The following is a 19,147-nucleotide window of genomic DNA, read 5'->3' on the forward strand; positions in this document are numbered from 1 at the left end:
TATATATATATATATATATATATATATATATATATATATAACATATAGAGAGAGCATATATATATATATATATAAAATACATTTAAACATTACAATGAGCTAATTCACCCTTAATTATTGTTCAGCTAGTTCAGATTGAGGAGAAAGAAAATAATTTTATTAATTGTTGGCAGTTTCGAACCAGTATTTTAAAACACTGTTAATATATACTGAATTGAAATTGCTGGGGCACCTGGGTGGCTCAGTCGTTAGGCATCTGCCTTCGGCTCGGGTCATGGTCCCAGAGTCCTGGGATCGAGCCCCACACTGGGCTCCCTGCTCGGCGGGAAGCCTGCTTCTCCCTCTCCCTCTCCCCCTGCTTGTGTTTCTGCTCTCGCTGTGTCTCTCTCTGTCAGATAAATAATAAATAAAATCTTAAAAAAAAAAGAAAGAAATTGCTATCAATACCAAAAACTTCACTGGAGTCCTATGGTGAAAAATGTCTGTTTTAAAGCATAATGTATTTTATTAGAAATGCCTAACTTTACATTAAAATATTAAAATAGATGGGGCGCCTGGGTGGCTCAGTTGGTTAAGCGACTGCCTTTGGCTCAGGCCATGATCCTGGAGTCCCGGGATCGAGTCCCACATCGGGCTCCCTGCTCGGCAGGGAGTCTGCTTCTCCCTCTGACCCTCTTCCCTCTCGTGCTCTCTATCTCTCATTCTCTCTCTCTCTAATAAATAAATGGAATCTTTGAAGGGGAAAAAAAATAGATGCAGAAAAAATATACATTGACATTATACTTTTCTGTGTAATTTTGAACTGAAATAAGGGATAAAAACCAGTATTACATTTTATTGGCTTACTAATAATATTCTAAATATTTACTACTGAATATTAGATAATTTAATCTTAACTAGTCTTAATAAAGTATGAAATTGAAAAAAAATTCAAATTTTATAGAGTACCAGTATAATCAGTGAAAATCCCTTATAATCCCTCTTTCCCTGATCAAAAACCTTACTTGCAACAAAATAACTTTTGTGGTCTAAATTTCAGTAATGCAATAATTCAAATGTCTAGCTTTTAGATAAGTATTAAGGTTTTAATCCTTTACCATAAATTACCAAACCAAATTCTGATCAGTGCTCAAACTATGAGGTAAAGATCTTTCAGTTTGATTGCTCAGTAACTTAGTATTCAATAGTGACACTTATAATTTTTCATATCTGAATGAATATGAAGGATATGTCAATGGTGGAGGCAACCTTAAGGGATATTAGGTAGTTTAGTCTTTGTGGATTCAACTGCAGGATTACTGGGATTTTCTTTTTGAGGTGGACCAAACCACAAAACTATGTCTCAGGAAGCCTATTTATCTGACAAGTCAGAAAAGATAAACACCTGTAAGTTGATGTTTAAGCCCAAACTAGTTTTGAAGTAACAAGAAAGGGAAAGCTAACAGTTCAAATTTCAGTCACTTTTCATCTAAACCCATCAGTGTGTGCACTGGTCCATTAATTATGTGGCCCAGCACAAAATATGTCTTCCCTTTTACTCCAGGATGACAGCTGAGAGGCACGGTTTTAGTTAGGGAGAAAGAAAACTATTTCAAATACTGTATTTGTTGTTCCTACCAAAGTCATGAATGAAAATGAAAAATTCTAATTGAGGATCAAACCAATTGTTTTATTGATCACTCTGATAGAACCAAAATAAATTTGAAGAGATGATCTAAAACCTAGGATTTTAATGGACCCAGCTTTTCCAGGTTAATGAGATATTCTATCTCGTTTTGTTCTATAAAGAGACACATGGTAAATATTTTAGACTTTGCAGGCCATAGTTTCTGTCACAACTACTCAACCCTGCCATTGGGCAAAAGCAGCTATAGATAATACGTAAATGAATGATCAAGGCTGAGTTCCAATAGAACTTTACTTGTGGGTACTGAAATATAAATTTCATATAAACTCACTTGTCACAAAACATTGTTTTTCTCCCTTCCTACTATCTTCTTTTTTTTAACATATAATGTATTATTTGTTTCAGAGGTACAAGTCTTACACAATTCACAGGGAAAAATGAAGGGCGGGAAATCAGAGGGGCAGATGAACCATGAGAGACTATAGACTCTGAGAAACAAACTGAGGGTTCTAGAGGGGAGGGGGGTGGGGGATGGGTTAGCCTGGTGTGATGGGTATTAAAGAGGGCACGTACTGGGTGTTATATGCAAACAATGAATTATGGAACACTACACCAAAAACTAATGATGTAATGTATGGTGAATAACATAACATAATAAAATAAAATAAAAACATTTTTCTTTTGACTTTTTTCCAACCATTAAAAATACAAAAATCATTCCTAGCTTATAGATCGGAGAAAAACAGGCATCAGGCTGGATTTAGCCTTGTCATGTTTAACAACCCTTGTTTTGATAGGTTATTTTGATTCTTGTTTCATGGACTTATTTCTATGCTTCAAAGGGAAAATGTGTCACTGGGATTTTTTAAAAATCTTGTTTTTTAAAAATATTGTTTAAAAATCTTGTTAGCATCTTCGTCTTCAATATTAAATAAGTTCCAAGTAGGGCATGTGATGTGATGAGCAATGGGTGTTATATGCAACTGATAAATTATTGAACACTACATCTGAAACTAATGATGTACTATATGTTGGCTAAGTGAGTTTAAATAAAAATAAGTAAGTCCCTGTTGTTTATAAGCTACCCAGGTTGGTGGTATTCTGGTACAGCAGCCTACATAGAATAAGACAATAATAGGAAACTGTATTTTTGACTGCTTGAACAAAACACACCCCGGTGATACAAACTTACAAAGATTTTAAAAAGTTATTTTGGCCCCTCCTGCCCTCTTAAAAGTAGAAAAACCAATTTCTCATAAAAACGAGTAACAGTAAAAGTTACCATCAAATTTCATACACAGTTACTTGTAAAAAATAGAAGAGCAGGATAATTCCCTAGAATGAAAGCACTCCAGAAAAACATGCCCACAAGTACATGAAAATGGACCCTAATATTCTAAAGTAAGCTTAAATAAATTAATACACATTATGAAGTTATGAAAGAACAATATAAATCAGTACTGGAGAAATTCATAACTAAGGTGAGATTTCTTAGAGATGAAAAAAACTAAGAAAATAATTAGAAATAAAAGGGAAAAAAATCATTTCGGAAGTGGAGCTTAAACTAGAAGTATCACAAAACCAAATAAACACAATGCCTTAAAATAACTAGAAAATTTAAAGGAGAAAACACTTGAAAAATAAAAAATAACTGAAGGAAACTATCAGGGCAACTTCCAGAATGGGAGAAAATATTTGCAAATCTTTTATCAGATAAGCAGTTAATATCCAAAATATATAAAGAATTCATACAACTTAATAGCAAAAAACCCTAAACAAGCCAATTAAAAATGGGGAGAGAATCTAATAAGGTGCTCAACATCACTAATCAGCAGGGAAATGCAAATCAAAACTACAACGAGACATCACCTTACACCTGTTAGAATGGCTATTATCAAAAAGACAACAAATAACAACTGTTGGTGAGGATGTGGAAAAAAGGAAACCCTTGTGCCCTGTTAGAATGTACATTGGTGCAGCCAGTATAGAAAACACTATGAAGGTTCCTCAAAAAATTAAAAATAGAACTACCATAAGATCCAGCAATCCCACTTCTAGGTATAAATCCAAAGGAAGTGAAATCAGGATTTTTTTTTAAGATAGGTAGATAGATTGATTGATTGATTGATTTGACAGAAAGAGACACAGCGAGAGAGGGAACACAAGCGGGGGAAGTGGGAGAGGGAGAAGCAGGCTTTCTGCAGAGCAGGGAGCCCGAGGCGGGGCTCGATCTCAGGACCCTGGGATCATGACCTGAGCCGAAGGCAGAAGCTTAACAACTGAGCCACCCAGGTGCCCCAAAATCAGGATCTTGAAGAGAGATCTGCACTCCCATGTTCACTGCAGCATCATTTACATAGCCAAGCAACCTGTGTCCATTGATGGATCAATGGATAAAGAAAATGTGATATATATGTATATATACACACGCACAAACACATACACACACACAATGGAGTATTATTCACCCATAAAAAAGAATGAAATTTTGCCATTTGCAACAACATGGTTGAACTTAGAAGGTATTATGCTAAGTGAAATGTCACACAGAGAAAGACACATACCACATGACTTCATGTTTATGTGGATTCTAAAAAACCAAACAAATGAACAAACAAACCTGGGTGGCTCAGTTGGTTAAACAGCTGCCTTCGGCTCAAGTCATGATCCTGGGGTCCTGGGATCGAGTTCCATATCAGGCTCCCTTCTTGGCAGGAATCTGCTTCTCCCTCTGACCCTTCCCCCTCTCATGCTCTCTCTCTCTCTTTCTCATTCTCTCTCTCTCTCAAATAAATAAAATCTAAAAAAAATAATCCTGAAATGAAGCAAAGCTAACTACATATCCAACTGTTGCCATAATAATGAAGGAATTATTCCAAGTGACTTTTAAAAATACAATATTTGTAACTCTGCATCTCAAATAGGTATACCCCAAGGATAAAAACAGTCTTTCAAAAAAAAATCTTTAACTGTTTTATAATCATATCAGCAGCAGTATTATTGAGAACCCAAGAGTCACACATGTGGTACAGAATAAAGCAAATGATAATGATAATATTATTAAGAACTAAGATTTTCAACATAGGAGAATGATGATAGAAGTACAGTAACACTGATGAAAAAGAAAAATTGCTGGAGACCTGAACTTAAACTGACAATATCAGTATTAAATAATGATGTAGTTTCTATTAAAAAAAAAAGAGAGAGAGAGAGAAACCAAACCAAGCATCAAACAAAATAGCACAACAAATGGAAAGATATTGCATGCCCATGGATTGGAAAAACCAATATTGTTAAAATGTCCATACTACCCAAAGCAATCTAGGGACACTTGGGTGGCTCAGTCAGTTAAGTGTCTGACTTCTGATTTCAGCTCAGGTCATGATCCCAGCTCATGAGATCAAGCCCCTCTTCAGACTCTGTGCTGGGTGTGGAGCACTTAAGATTCTTAAGTTTCTCTTAAGATTCTCTCTCTCTTCCTCTCCTCTCCCAACCCCCCCCACTCCGCTTGCTCTCTGTCTCAAAAATAAATTAATTAAAAAAAAAAACTACCCAAACTGTAGATTGTATGGAATCTACAAAAAAAAAAAAAATTGTATGGAACCGCAAAAGACCTCAAATAGCCAAATCAATCTTGAGAAGAAAATAAAACTGGAGATATCACAATCCCAAATTTCAATATATACTACAAAGCTGCAGAAATCAAAACAGTATGATACTGGCATAATAACAGACATACAGATCCAGGAACAGAATAGAGAGTCCAGAAATAAACACATACTTTTTTTTTTTTTTTGGCATGGAATTTTAAAAATTGAGTAACTTTTTTTTTTCAAATTTTTTTTATTGTTATGTTAATCACCATATATTACATCATTAGTTTTTGATCAGAAATAAACACATACTTTTATAGTCAATCTACGACAAATGAGGCAAGAATATACAATGGGGAAAAGACAGCCTCTTCAACAAATGGTGTTGGGAAAACTGGACAGCTACATAAAAAATGAAAACGGACCACTTTCTTAAGCCATATATAAACTCAAAATGAATGAAAGACCTAAATCTGAGACATAAAACCATAAAACTCCTAGAAGAATATATAGGCAGTAATATCTTTGACATTGGCCGCAGAAACATTTTTCTAGATATGTCTCCTCTGGCAAGGGAAGCAAAAGCAAAATTAAACTACTGGACCAAAACAAAATCTTCTGCACAGTAAAGGAAACCATCCACAAAACAAAAAGACAACCTACTGAATGGGAGAAGATATTTGCAAATGACATATCTGATAAGGGGTTAATAACAAAAATATATAAAGAAGTTATACATCTTGGGGTGCCTGGGTGGCTCAGTTGGTTAAGTGACTGCCTTCAGCTCAGGTCATGATCCCAGAGTCCTGGGATCGAGTCCCACATCAGGCTCCTGGCTCATCGGAGAGCCTGCTTCTCCCTCTGACCCTCTCCCCTCTCATGCTGTTTCTCACTCTCTCTCTCAAATAAATAAATAAATAAAACCTTTAAAGAAAAAAAAAAGTTATACATCTTAATCCCCCCCCCCAAATAATACAATTGAAATATGGGCAGAGGACCTGAATAGAAATTTTTCCAAAGAAGTCATACAGATAGCCAGTGGACACATGAAGAGATACTCAACATAACTAATCATCAAACTGAAACCACAAAGACATACATACCACCTCACACCTGTCAGAATGTCTAAAATCAAAAAGACAAGAAGTAACGTGTTGGAGAGGATATGGAGGAAAAGGAACTCTTGTGCACTGTTGGTGGGAATGCAAATTGGTGCAGCCACTGTGGAAAACAGTATAGATACTCCTCAGAAAATTAAAAATAGGGGCACCTGCGTTGCTCAGTTGTTAAGTGTCTGCCTTCGGCTCAGGTCATGGTCCCAAGGGTCCTGGGAACAAGCCCCGCGTCGGGCTCCCTGCTCAGCAGGGAGCCGGCTTTTCCCTCTCCCCCACCCCCGCTCATGTTCTCTCTTGCTATCTCTTGCTCTCAAATAAATAAAATCTTTAAAAAATTAAAAATAGAAATAGCATACAATCCAGCATTTCTACTACTATGTATCTACTTAAAATAATACTAAATAAAATAAGTCAGAGAAAGACAAATACCATATGAGTTCATTCATACGTGGAATTTAAGAAACAAATGAACTGAAGAAAAAAAGAGAAACAAGAAAACACACTCTTAAATACAGAAAATGAAGTGGTGGTTGCCAGAGAAGAACCGGATGAAGGAACGGGTAAAATAAAGTGGATTAAGAGTACATTTACCTTAATAAACACTGAGTAAAAGCATAGAATTGTACCTGAAACTAAGATATTAATATACTTCAACAAAAAATAATAAAAAAGGGGAATCACTTATCTTTTAAGGGATACAATATAAAATATTTCAAGCAAAATGATCTGTCCAGGATTTGCTTCAATTATTATTCCAGTGGTTAGAGTGTGGAAGTGGTAGAGGATTGAGAAGAAATAAGACTGACTATTCCTGGTAATTGTTGAAGCTGGATAACAGAGAACTAGCTAAGGGTTCATTATACTGTTCTCTTTAGTTTCAGACATGTTGAAATTCCATGATAAGATTTCTGGGGTGGGGGGAGGTATGTTTAAATAACAAGCTGGCATAAATAAAAATACCCTTGTAAATATCTTTGTACACATTATGCTAGTGTTTAGGATAAATTTCAAGGTACAGTATTTCTAGGCCAAAGAGAGAAATATTTTTATTTTTATGCATACTGCCAAATTTCCCTGTTGATTTACAACAGTATACAATCAACAGTATACAAGATGCCCATTTCTAAAACCCTTACCAACAATCTGAGAAGTTAGGTGACCTGTCCAAGATCGGATGGCACAGCCAAGAATAAAACTCAGATAATGGTCAGTAATTATCATATTGCCTGTGTCAGTTTATTAATTTGAACAGACTTTAAATTTGCAATTGAGTTCAAAAAAGGAGATGTGTGCTAAGAGAACTTATTGCTGTCATACATTTGTGTTCTGAAATAAATGGCACTATTTCCTTGGTTATCTTATACACTGCTCTTTAAATCTCTTCTTTTGTTGGCTTTGCACCTTCAAAGGAGATATCCGTTCCAGTCTAAAATCTCCCAGAGATTTTCAGGGTAAAGCACATTTCAAGATATGCAATACACAGAAGAATGAAAATCTTTTATAACATTGTTTGTTAAACTGACAGCTCTACTTAACAGAAGCCATTAAAATATTTACAAAGTAGCAGCTGCTCTTGTAAAAAAATACAGCTTTTTGGAGGCATAAAAATAAACAAGTTGGTAAGTACAAGGTAAGCCATTTGAAGGCTTCTTTGTGTACACTGCACAACATACAGAAAATTCTGATATTTACAGAGCAATTATACTGTAAAGCCTTTTAAGTTAAAAGGACACAGACCAAGTAAGAACTGTTTACAAGAATTCTTCATACTGATCTTTTAAACAATTCAGAAAGCCCCCAGACATAATCTTTTAAGAAGTGTTAGGTTTTTGGTGTTTTTTTCTTTTAAATAAAGCTTTGTTCTTAGAAGATAATTATATACATGTATACATCTAGAAACTGAATTGGGTATATGGACTACCAGTTTAAAATCTTTTGCTTTAGGAAAACAAAACAAAATTCTAGATAATTCCTGCTTTCTAGCAAACACATGAAGTTACCCAATTCAGTAAGCTTTAGCCCAAACTCTTCCTCTCCATAAAAGTAATAGATCACTAAGTCTATAACCTCTCCCTACCCAATCCTCTGGCTTTACCCTAAACAAAATTCTGCCTCTTTGTAGCTTCCTAGTGTAAGACTTTATGCCTTGTTTACTAGGTGGCACCAAACTACTAGTCATGCCTACAACCTTCCCAGAAATTTAGTAAGCTCAATATTATATTTTTAAATAAAACCACACTAGTACAGCTATAATCTAAGACCATCTGACTTAAAATAGTTAATTTAAGACTAAAAAGACTGTTGAATTAATCTTTTTTTACTAACTGTTCTTCCCTTCTGCTGACATTTCTCCCAACTGCAACAATAATCATTTACTGCTACTGTGCATCTTACTTTCACTTTATATTCAAGAAAGCACAATTTAAGCATTTTATAAGCACAAAGAACCCAAAATAAGCCTTTTAGTATCTTCCAAGAACTTTTCCACTCTGCGTCTATGTTGTTAGTCTTTATTTCTTCTGACCATTTCCCTATCCTGCTATCAAACTGTAAGCCCATCAAGGACAGGGATTATTTCATTTTGATGTTTATATCCCCCAATCAATCAGTAGAGCAACCTGCATAGAGCAGACTCTCAATGAAAGTTCGCTTATATGAATAACCAAAGCTTACTTTCACATTTGAAAATGGAACCACCTGAGAACTCTGTTTATTGGCAGAGATTTATACATTCTCATTTCAAGTTTATGAATAGCAAAGAGTAAAAATGGCACATGTAATGGTATTCTGGAAAGTAAGTTTGCTTATGAAAACACTTCCTACAAACATTTTCTTCCTTAAGATAATACTAACAGATCTCCAAGAAGAATTTATTACTGAAAATTATTGGAATCTAAACCATATGTATTTTGTAATGGACATAAAAAAAAACTGGTAACAATAGGAATTGAGAAAAGGACTCAATGTGAGAATAAATGCAATCATCTTTGTCTACGTAAAAGCATTTAGTTTTTTTTTAAGATTTTTTATTTATTTGGGAGAGAGAATGAGAGACAGAGAGCATGAGAGGGAGGAGGGTCAGAGGGAGAAGCAGACTCCCCGCTGAGCAGGGAGCCCGATGTGGGACTTGATCCCGGGACTCCAAGATCATGAACTGAGCCAAAGGCAGTTGCTTAACCAACTGAGCCACCCAGGCGCCCAAGCATTTAGTTTTTACCTGTTACAGTTTTACACACATATTATGGAAACTAATGACTTCGCTGTGGAAGGGGTGACTTCAGAAAGATAGGAAGCTTCAGGCCCCTGTTCTCCCATGAAGACACCAACTTAACAGCAATATAAGAAACAAAATATCTTTGTGAGAACTTTAGAAACGGGGCTATAGGACCCACACCAAGGGGGTAGTTTCCAATAAGAGTAAAAAAGTTCATTGCATTTTGCTTAGCCTACACAATACCTCTCTCCTCGGGCAGCATGGTACAATAGGAAGACTGTCACCCAGGAACCAGCCCCTCCCTTGAAACAGAAGAAATACAGTGGAACTTAAGTACAGTGTTCTGACTTCTCTGGGAGCTGCACAAGGAACTGATTTCTATCCTTCCTGGCCCAGGGTGTTGATAAGAATGACAGCAGTATAGTTTGCATATCAGGTTGGAGGCCACTGAAAACAGGTGAGGGCCTTGGTGCAATGAAACAGCAGAGGTTCTGCAGTCATGCAGGCAGGCACTAGTCAGAGCAAGAGAATAAGGGCAGAGTAATTTAATAGAAATAGAAACAAAAATCCCTGGGGGGGGAGGGAAAATCAAGACAATCAAAAGCACCCATATATACTAAAATGAAAGCACACACACCCTCAAGGAAGACACATCAGAAAAGGACCGAGAGGCCCCAGAACCTCTAGCTAGTCTGTTTGGTAAAGATCTTTCCCTCAACAAAACCAGTCCATAAAGACTAGGAGAGATGGCTATTTTTTCAAATGAAAAAATCTCAAGAAAAGACAACAAGGCATACAAAGAAACAGAGAAACATGGCTTGATCAAAGGATTAAAAATAAGCCCCAGAAATTGAAGATAAAGAAATGCATATGTATAAAGTTCCTAAGAACTTAAAGTAATTATCATAAAAATGATTTATAACCTTAGAGAGAACACAGGTAACTACACAAATGAGGAAAACAATGCATGAACAAAAAGTATATCTGCAAAGAGATAGAAAATATTAAAAGAAAAAAACTCCACAAATTCTGCAGCTGAAAAATATATAACCGAACTGAAAAATTCATCAAAGGAGTTCAAAAACAGACTTGATCAGGCAGAAGAAAGAACTGGTAAAACTGAACACAGGTCATTTGAATTCTTTGAGTCAGAGAAACAAAAAGAAAAAAAGAATGAAGAAAGGTGAAGAGAGCCTAAGAGACGTATGGGACACCATCAAAGAGGCCAATATATGCATTATAGGAGTCCCAGAAGGAAAAGAGAAAGGACAGAGAGGTCATTTGAAAAAAATAATAGCTGAAAACCTCCCAAATCTGAGGAAAGAAATCAAAACACAAACTCAAAAACTCAAATGATTCCAACTAGCAAAACCACAGAGACCTACATTATAACCTAACTGTTAAAAGTCAAAGAGAATCTTGAAAACAGCAAGAGAAAAAGGACTCATCATGTACAGAGGAGCCTCAGTAAGATTATCAGATTTCTCAGCAGAAACCTTGCTTTTACAAGATTACAAGAGAATGGGATAGTATACTAAAAGTGCTAGAAGAAAAAAACTACCAACCAAGATTATTGTGTCCTGTAAAAATGTGCTTTGAAACTGAAGAAGAAATTAAGATCTTCCCAAATAAAAGCTGAAGAAATTCAGTACCACTTATCTGCCATACAAAAAAAAAAAAAAAATGCTAGAGAGTCCTGCAAATTGAAACAGAAAAATGCTAGACAGCAACATGAAGTCATATGAAAGTATAAGGTTACCCAGTAAAGAAAGCTAAATACATGAACAAATATAGAATCCTGTATTATTAACTGCATAAATCTACTTTTAATTCTTATATAGAATATAAAAGACAAAAACTCCCCAAAACCCTGTAAATCTATGTTAACAGGTACACAATATATAAAGATATAATTTGTAACAATAACAAATGACAGGGGCAGAACTGTAAAGGAGTAAGGTTTTTGTGTGTAATTAAAGTTATCAGTTTAAAATAGATTTTTTAACTTTTAAAATATTTTATGTAATCAAAATTATAGCCAAAAGAAAAACTATAGAATGCACAAAAAAGGAAATCAGCATATCAGCATATCACTAACAAAAAACACAAAGAAATAAAAAAAATGCAGTAAGACAAAGGACAAAAAAGCTGTAAGACATTAGAAGACAAGTAACAAAATGTCATTGGTAAATCCTTCTGTATCAATAATTAGTTTAAATGTAAATGGATTAAAATCCCCAATCAAAAAACAGATTGGCTGAGTAGATTAAAAAAACAAGATCCAACAACAGGCTGAAAGTGAAAGGATGGAAAAAGATATTCTGTACAAATGATAAGACAGCAGAGTTGTCTAATATCAGACAAATAGATTTTAAGTCAAAAACTGTCACAAGAGACAGAGAAGTGTATTATATAATGATAAAAAGAACAACTCACAAAGAGGATATAACAATTATAAATATTTATTTAGCAAAAACTGACAGAATTGATAAGAGAAATGGAGAGTAACAAATTAATAGTGGGAGACTTCAATACCCATCTTTCAATAATAGAAGAACAACCAGACAGAAGATCAGTAAGAGAGGAATTGAACAATACTATACACCAAGTGGACCTAACAGACATATGCAGAACACTCACACAACAATGTAAAATATATTCTTCTCAAGTGCACATGCAACATTCTGCTGGACAGACCTTAAGTCAGGCACAAAAACCCAAGTATTAACAATATTAAAAAGACTGCAATCATAAAAGGTATCTTTTCTTAACACAGTGGAATAAAACTAGAAATCTACAGCAGAAGGAAAACTAAAAATCTGTAAATATGTGTGTATTAGGGTTCTCCAGAGAAACAGCACAAATAGAATATATATATATAGATACACGAGGGGATTTATTATGAGAATTGGCTCACATGATTGTGGAGACTGAGAAGTCCCACAATATGCCATCTGCAAGCTTGAGAACCAAGAAAGCTGGTGGTGTAATTCAGTCCCGAGTGTGAAGGCCTGAGAACCAGATGAGCCAAGGGTATAACTCCCAGTCTGGAGCCAAAGGCTTGAGAAGGGGGAGGAGGGGAGGGTGGGGTTGGGCACCACTGGTACAAGTTCCAGAGACCAAAGGCCCATGAACCAGGAGTTCCAATGTCAGAAGGCAGGAGAAGATGGATATACCAGTTAAGAAAAAAAGGGACAGTTCATCCTTTCTCTGTTTTTTTTGTTCCATTTGGGCCTTCAGTAGACCGGATGGTAACTGTCCACATTGGTAAGAGTAGACTTCTTTACTCATTCTACTGATTCAAATGCTAATTGCTTCATGAACCCACTCACAGACATACCCAAAAATAATGTTTTACTGCCTACAGGCATCCCTTAGCTCAGTCAAGTTGACACATAAAATTAACCATCATAACATGGATATTAAACAACACACTTTTAAATAACCAATGGGTCAAAGAAGAAATCACAAGGGAAATTAGAAAATATCTTGAGAAAAATTAAAATGAAAACACAACATACCCAAACTTATGGGATGAAGCAAAAGCAGTGCTAAGAGAGTTTATATCATTAAATGTTTACATTAAGAAGAAGAAAGATCTCAGATCAACAACCTAACTTTACACCACAGGAACTAGAAAAAGAACTAAGCCCCAAGTCAACAGAAGGAAGCAAATAACAAAGATCAAAGCTGAAATAAATGAAATGGAGACCAGAAAAACAACAGCAAAGACCAAGGAAACTAAGAGTTGTTTTTTTTAACTTCAACAAAAATTGACAAATCATTAGCTAGATTAAGGGAAAAAAAGGAATGACTCAAAAAATGAAAATCAAAAATGAAAGGGGCTGTTACAACAAATACCACAGAAATAAAAAGGATTCTAAATATACTATGAACAATTCCATGCCCACAAATTGTAAAACCTAGAAGAAATGGATAAATTCTAGAAATGGTTAAATCAAAAAGAAAAGTCCAGGACTTGATGGCTTTACTGGAAATTCTACTACACATTAAAAGAAGAATTAACACCAATCCTTCTCAAACTTGTACAAAAATTTGAAAAGGAAACACATCCCAAACTCATTCTATGAAGTCATCATTGCTCTATTACTGACAATACTGATTTCATCTTTGGCCCTCCATCTTGTTCATGTTCACTTGATGACCTCACTTGGGGTGACATATTCCAGACCCCTTGGAGATTAATATACATACCTTAGAAAGCCTGCCAAGGTCAGGATAGCGGGGGAGGCATGTTCTGGCCTCCCATGAATCTGTTAGCAATAACACAGTCTTTCTCTTGCCTGACACACAGGTGGTGCCACTGGATCTAATTAAAGGTTAGCTGTCAATTAGGTGCATGCATCCCTTTGAGGTGCATGTGAACCCTCTGATCTCACTGCACTGTCCTTCTTTGTGTCCCCTTGCTCTAATAAAATCTATGCACTAAGGTCTGGATTTTGTGGAGAATAACTGTGCAGCTGCCATGAATCATCCTCTACCTGATCTCCCCCATCAGTAAGTTATCTTAATAAAACTCTGTGTAAACTGTATAGAGTCACCTCCTTTGTTTTCCTGTCTCAAAGTGCCTTCTCAATTTAGGGATATTTTGATGTCCCTCCCCCACTCTCTTAGCACCCTAAAACCAAAGCCAGACAAAGGCACTAAGGAACAGACCAATATCTCTGATGAACGTTGATACAAAATTCTTAACAAAATACTACTAAACCAAATTCAGCAGCATATTAAAAAGACTATATTCCAGGGCGCCTGGGTGGCTCAGTTGGGTTGGGTGACTGCCTTCGGTTTGGGTCATGATCCCGGAGTCCTGGGATCAAGTCCCATGTCGGGCTCCCAGCTCAGCGGGGAGCCTGCTTCTCCCTCTGACCCTCTCCCCTCTCGTGCTGTTTCTCTCTCTCAAATAAATAAATAAAATCTTTTTTTAAAAAATAAATAAATAAATAAATAAAAATAAAAAAACTATACTCCAAGTAATTTATTTCTGAAATGCAAGGATAGTTCAACCTACAAAAATAAATTGATTTAATACCACATTAACAGAATAAGGGACAGAAACTATATATTTCTCAATTGATACAGAAAAGGCATTTGGCAAAACTCAATACCCATTTATGAAAGAAACTCAATAAACTAAATCTAGAAGGAAACTACCTTGACATAAAAAAGACCCATACTAAAATTATTAAAATCCCACAGCTAACATCATAGTCAATAGTGAAAAACTGAAAGCGTTTCCTCTACAATCATGAACAAGATGAGGATGCCCTCTTCTCTATTTCTTTTCAACACAGTACTGGAAGTCCCAGCCAGAGCAATTGGGAAATAAAATAAATAAAAGGCATCCAAATCAGAAACAGACTCTTAACTACAGAGAAGAAACTGATGATTGCCAGAGGGGAGGTGGGTGGGAGGATGGGTAAAACAGGTGATGGGGATTAAGGAGTGTGCTTGCTGTGATAAGCACTGGGTATTGTATGGAAGTGTTGAATCACTGTATAGTATACCTGAAACTAATATTACACTATATGTTAACTAACTAGAATTTAAATAAAAAGCTAAAAGAATTTTTTAGTGAACAATTTGTAAAGAAAATTTTAAAAATAATTCTGTTTACAAGAGCATCAAGAAAAATAAAAATCTTAGGAATAAACCTAAGGAGGTGAAAGACTTACACACTGAAAAGTAGAAAACACTGCTGAAAGAAAATAAACACAGTACTAAGTGAAAAAGCATCCCTTTTGTGTATGGGTTGTAGGATTTATTTTTAAAATGTCCATACATCCCAAAGGAATCTACAGATTCAATGTAATCCTTATCAAAATCCCAATGACATATTTTACAGAGACAGAAAAACCCATCCTAAAATTCATATGGAATCTCAAGAGACCCTGAAGAATTAAAGTAATTTTAAGAAATAATAAAGCTGAAGGACTCACACTTCATTTCAAAACTTACTACACAAAGCTACAGTAATCAAAACAATATAATACTGGCATAAAAACAGACAGATAGACTGATGCAATAAAATAGCCCAGAAATAAACCCTTACATATATGGTCAAATGATTTTCAACAAGGGTTCTGTGTCCATTCAGTGGGGAGAAGGAAAATCTTTTCAACAAATGGTGCTTGGAAAACTGGATATCCATATTTTAAAAAATGAAGTTGGACCCTTAACTTGTACCATATATGAAAATTAACTCAAAATGTATCAAAGACCTAAATGTAAAACCTAAACCACAAAACTTTTAGGGAAAAAAACAGGGAGAAAGTTTCATGACATTGGATTTGGCAATGGTTACCAAAAGTATAGGCAACAAAAGTAAAAATAAATTGGACTGCATCAAAATTTAAAACTTTTTTTCATCAAAGGACATTATCAATGGAATGAAAAGGCAACCCATGAAATGGGAGAAAATACTTGAAAATCATATATCTGATAAGGGATTAATACCCACAATATATAAAGTACTCCTAAAACTCCACAACAAAAATCAAACAACCTGATTCAAAAATGGGCAAATGGACTTGAATAGATATTTCACCAATGAAGATAAATAAATGGTCAATAAGGACATGAAAAAATGTTCAACATCACTGATAATTATGGAAATGCAAAATCAAAACTATAACAAGTTATCATCTCATACCCATTAGGATGGCTATAATAAAAAAATATATATACCAAAATGACAAGTGTTGGGCGCCTAGGTGGCTCAGTTGGTTAAGCGACTGCCTTCGGCTCAGGTCATGATCCTGGAGTCCCGGGATCGAGTCCCACATTGGGCTCCCTGCTCAGCGGGGAGTCTGCTTCTCCCTCTGACCCTCTTCCCTCTCGTGCTCTCTATCTCTCATTCTCTCTCTCTCAAATAAATAAATAAAATCTTAAAAAAAAAAAAACAAAATGACAAGTGTTGGCAAAGTTGTGGAAAAATTGGAGCACTGTTGGTAGGATTGTAAAATGGTGCAACCACAATGAAAACAACATGGTGGTTCATTAATTAAAAACAGTTGGGGCACCTGGCTGGCTCAGTCGGAGAAGCATGTGACTCTTGATCTGGGGGTTGTGAGTTTGAGCCCCACATTCTGTGCAGAGATTACTTAAATAAAACTTTACATTTAATTAAAGAAATTAATTAAGAAATTAAAAATAGAACTTACATATGACCCAGCAACCCCACTTATAGCTATGTATCTAAAGGAATTATAATCAGGGTATCAAAAAGATATCCGCACACCCATATTCATAACAGAATTATTCACAATAGCCAAAAGCTGGAAGCAATCCAGATTTCCATGGATGGGCAAATGGATAAACAAAATGTGGTATATACATACGGTGGAATATCATTCAGCCTTAAAAAGGAAGGGAATCCTAAAACATGGATAAACCATGAGGACATTATGCAAAGGGAAATATGCCAGTCACATAAATGCAAATACTATATGATACCACTTAAATGAAGTATCCAAAGTAGTCAGATTTATAGAAACAAAAAGCAAAATGGTGGTTACCAGGGCTTAGAGGAAGGGAAAGAAAAATAAGGAGTTGTTTAATGGGTGTACAGTGTCAATTTTACAAGCAGAAAAAAATTTTGGAGATCTATTGCACAATAAGATGAATATACTTACTACTACTGAACTGCACGCTTAGAAAATGGTTAACATGGTAAAAAAAAAAAAATACACACACATAGTGTGGTCCTAAGAGCTTTTAGCCTTTAATAAAGTTTGTTTTTTCAGATATATTTTTCACAACTTCAACATGTTTCACAATTTTTCTAAACAATGCCCTAAGCTGCCAATTTTAAAGTTTGCTCTGTACATCTGTATGACATGGGAACAGCAAACTCTCTATACACATTAAGATGAGTAAATATTGGAAAAGATACATTCCTATAAAAGATACTTTCCTTTTTTGCTTTCAAACTGTGTTCTATATGTGGGATGTAAAATAATTCACTTCTATTTTCCAATATAATAAAGTATTCCAGTAGTTAACAACAACAAAAAATATTTGATTAATAAAATGCTGGTTAAAAACACTATGAATGGGGAACTTATAAATGAATTTTTAAAATGTGAATTTGAAAACATTAATTCATTCAATTATCAAATGTGAACTTGAAAACATTTATTCAGTTATCAAATTCCCCTGGTTGAGCTAAGTGTCAGAAGAAGAGAAGTCATATAGGGAGTAGGACTATAAGTTTTATACTATATAGTTAACAAATTTTTAAAAAGTTTCATTGGGATATGCGGAAGTTTTCCTGTAATCATAAAGGAGCTAGCAGAAATCTTACTGGATTTTGACTCATATGTTGATCATTTTTTAACAGAACTCCTGGGGCCTTTCGACAGAGGAGATATGCTAAATGAAGCTTTTGTTGGCCTATCTTTAGTTCCTCAAGGAGAAGACATATTTACAGATAACCTCCCTCCCTTTTGTTCAATCCATAAACATATTATTCAACAAAGAACACTGAATGTCTCTTCTAATAGGTAAGATATGTTGAATTGAGAAAAGTGCTCCACAGTGTTTAGTATTAAACAATTTAAATATACCCTGTTGAAATCCAAACTAATAGTTAAGCAAGAATATTTCAAAATGTCTGACGAACCATGAGAGATGATGGACTCTGAAAAACAAACTGAGGGTTCTAGAGGGTAGGGGGGTGGGGGGATGGGTTAGCCTGGTGATGGGTATTGAGGAGGGCACGTTTTGCATGGTGCACTGGGTGTTATGAACAAACAATGAATCATGGAACACTGCATCAAAAACTAATGATGTAATATATGGTGATTAACATAACAATAAAAAAATTAAAAAAAAAAAAAAAAGAATATTTCAAAATGTCAAAGAAAAAAATGTGCATTTTCTCATGGCGATGACTTTGCAGTAGTTTGGTCATGCGAGAGCAGGTATGATGGAGGAAGAATTCAATGTAAACAGAATACTGTTAGAATGAATGTTATTCCAGGCCAAGATGAACATGAAATTACTATAACATATCGAATTCTATTTTTATTCTGTTGTTAAATTTTAGAATTGTTAGATTATTAAATTAAAATATTAATTTTTAGTATAGTTAGTATGTTTAGTATATTTAGTTTGTAACTCATATGATCGTACTTATGCAACTTTGCCATTAGTTTCTGAAATCTGATAAATGATAATTTCATAACTATCCAGCTGATTATATGGGTTATTGAGAAAATAAACAGGATAAATGTGAAAAAAAATGAGACAAAATAATATTATTTGTAATGGTAATTACGTTAGTCACCATTTAATTTGCTCTGAAGCAAAGGTCAACAAATGTTTTATGTAAAGCACCAGATATTAGGCTTTGTGGATCATACAGACTCTATCACAACACTCAACTCTGCCATTGTAGTATGAAAGCAGCCACAGACAATACATTAATAAATGAGAGTGGCTGTGTTACAATAAAACTTTATTTACAAAAACAGGCAGTGGGCAGGATTTGGCCCCCATTCTGCAGTTTACACACCTGCTCCTGAGGATCCCAACTTATATACAATAATTGTGAAGAGGCCGTATTTTTTATATATAT

At 35.0% G+C, this 19,147-nt stretch overlaps 1 protein-coding gene across 4 annotated transcripts in view; it reads left to right on the forward strand.

The window, feature by feature from the left end:
- WDPCP (WD repeat containing planar cell polarity effector) overlaps positions 1-19,147 on the forward strand; it is a 447,045-nt gene that overhangs the window by 354,124 nt on the left and 73,774 nt on the right. For 3 of the 4 annotated variants that reach the window (XM_073897650.1, XM_073897651.1, XM_073897652.1), the window contains exon 18: positions 17,909-18,071. In XM_073897650.1, coding sequence (XP_073753751.1) covers positions 17,909-18,071 — 163 coding nt within the window. Of the gene's footprint in view, positions 1-17,908; positions 18,076-19,147 lie in introns of those variants that run through there. The other variant, XM_073897653.1, reaches the window with a different exon arrangement.

The sequence above is a fragment of the Callorhinus ursinus genome, unplaced genomic scaffold, assembly GCF_003265705.2.
Source record: "Callorhinus ursinus isolate GAN/ISIS: 27379988/994484 unplaced genomic scaffold, GSC_fseal_2.0 scaffold10, whole genome shotgun sequence".
Classification (NCBI taxonomy): domain Eukaryota; kingdom Metazoa; phylum Chordata; class Mammalia; order Carnivora; family Otariidae; genus Callorhinus; species Callorhinus ursinus.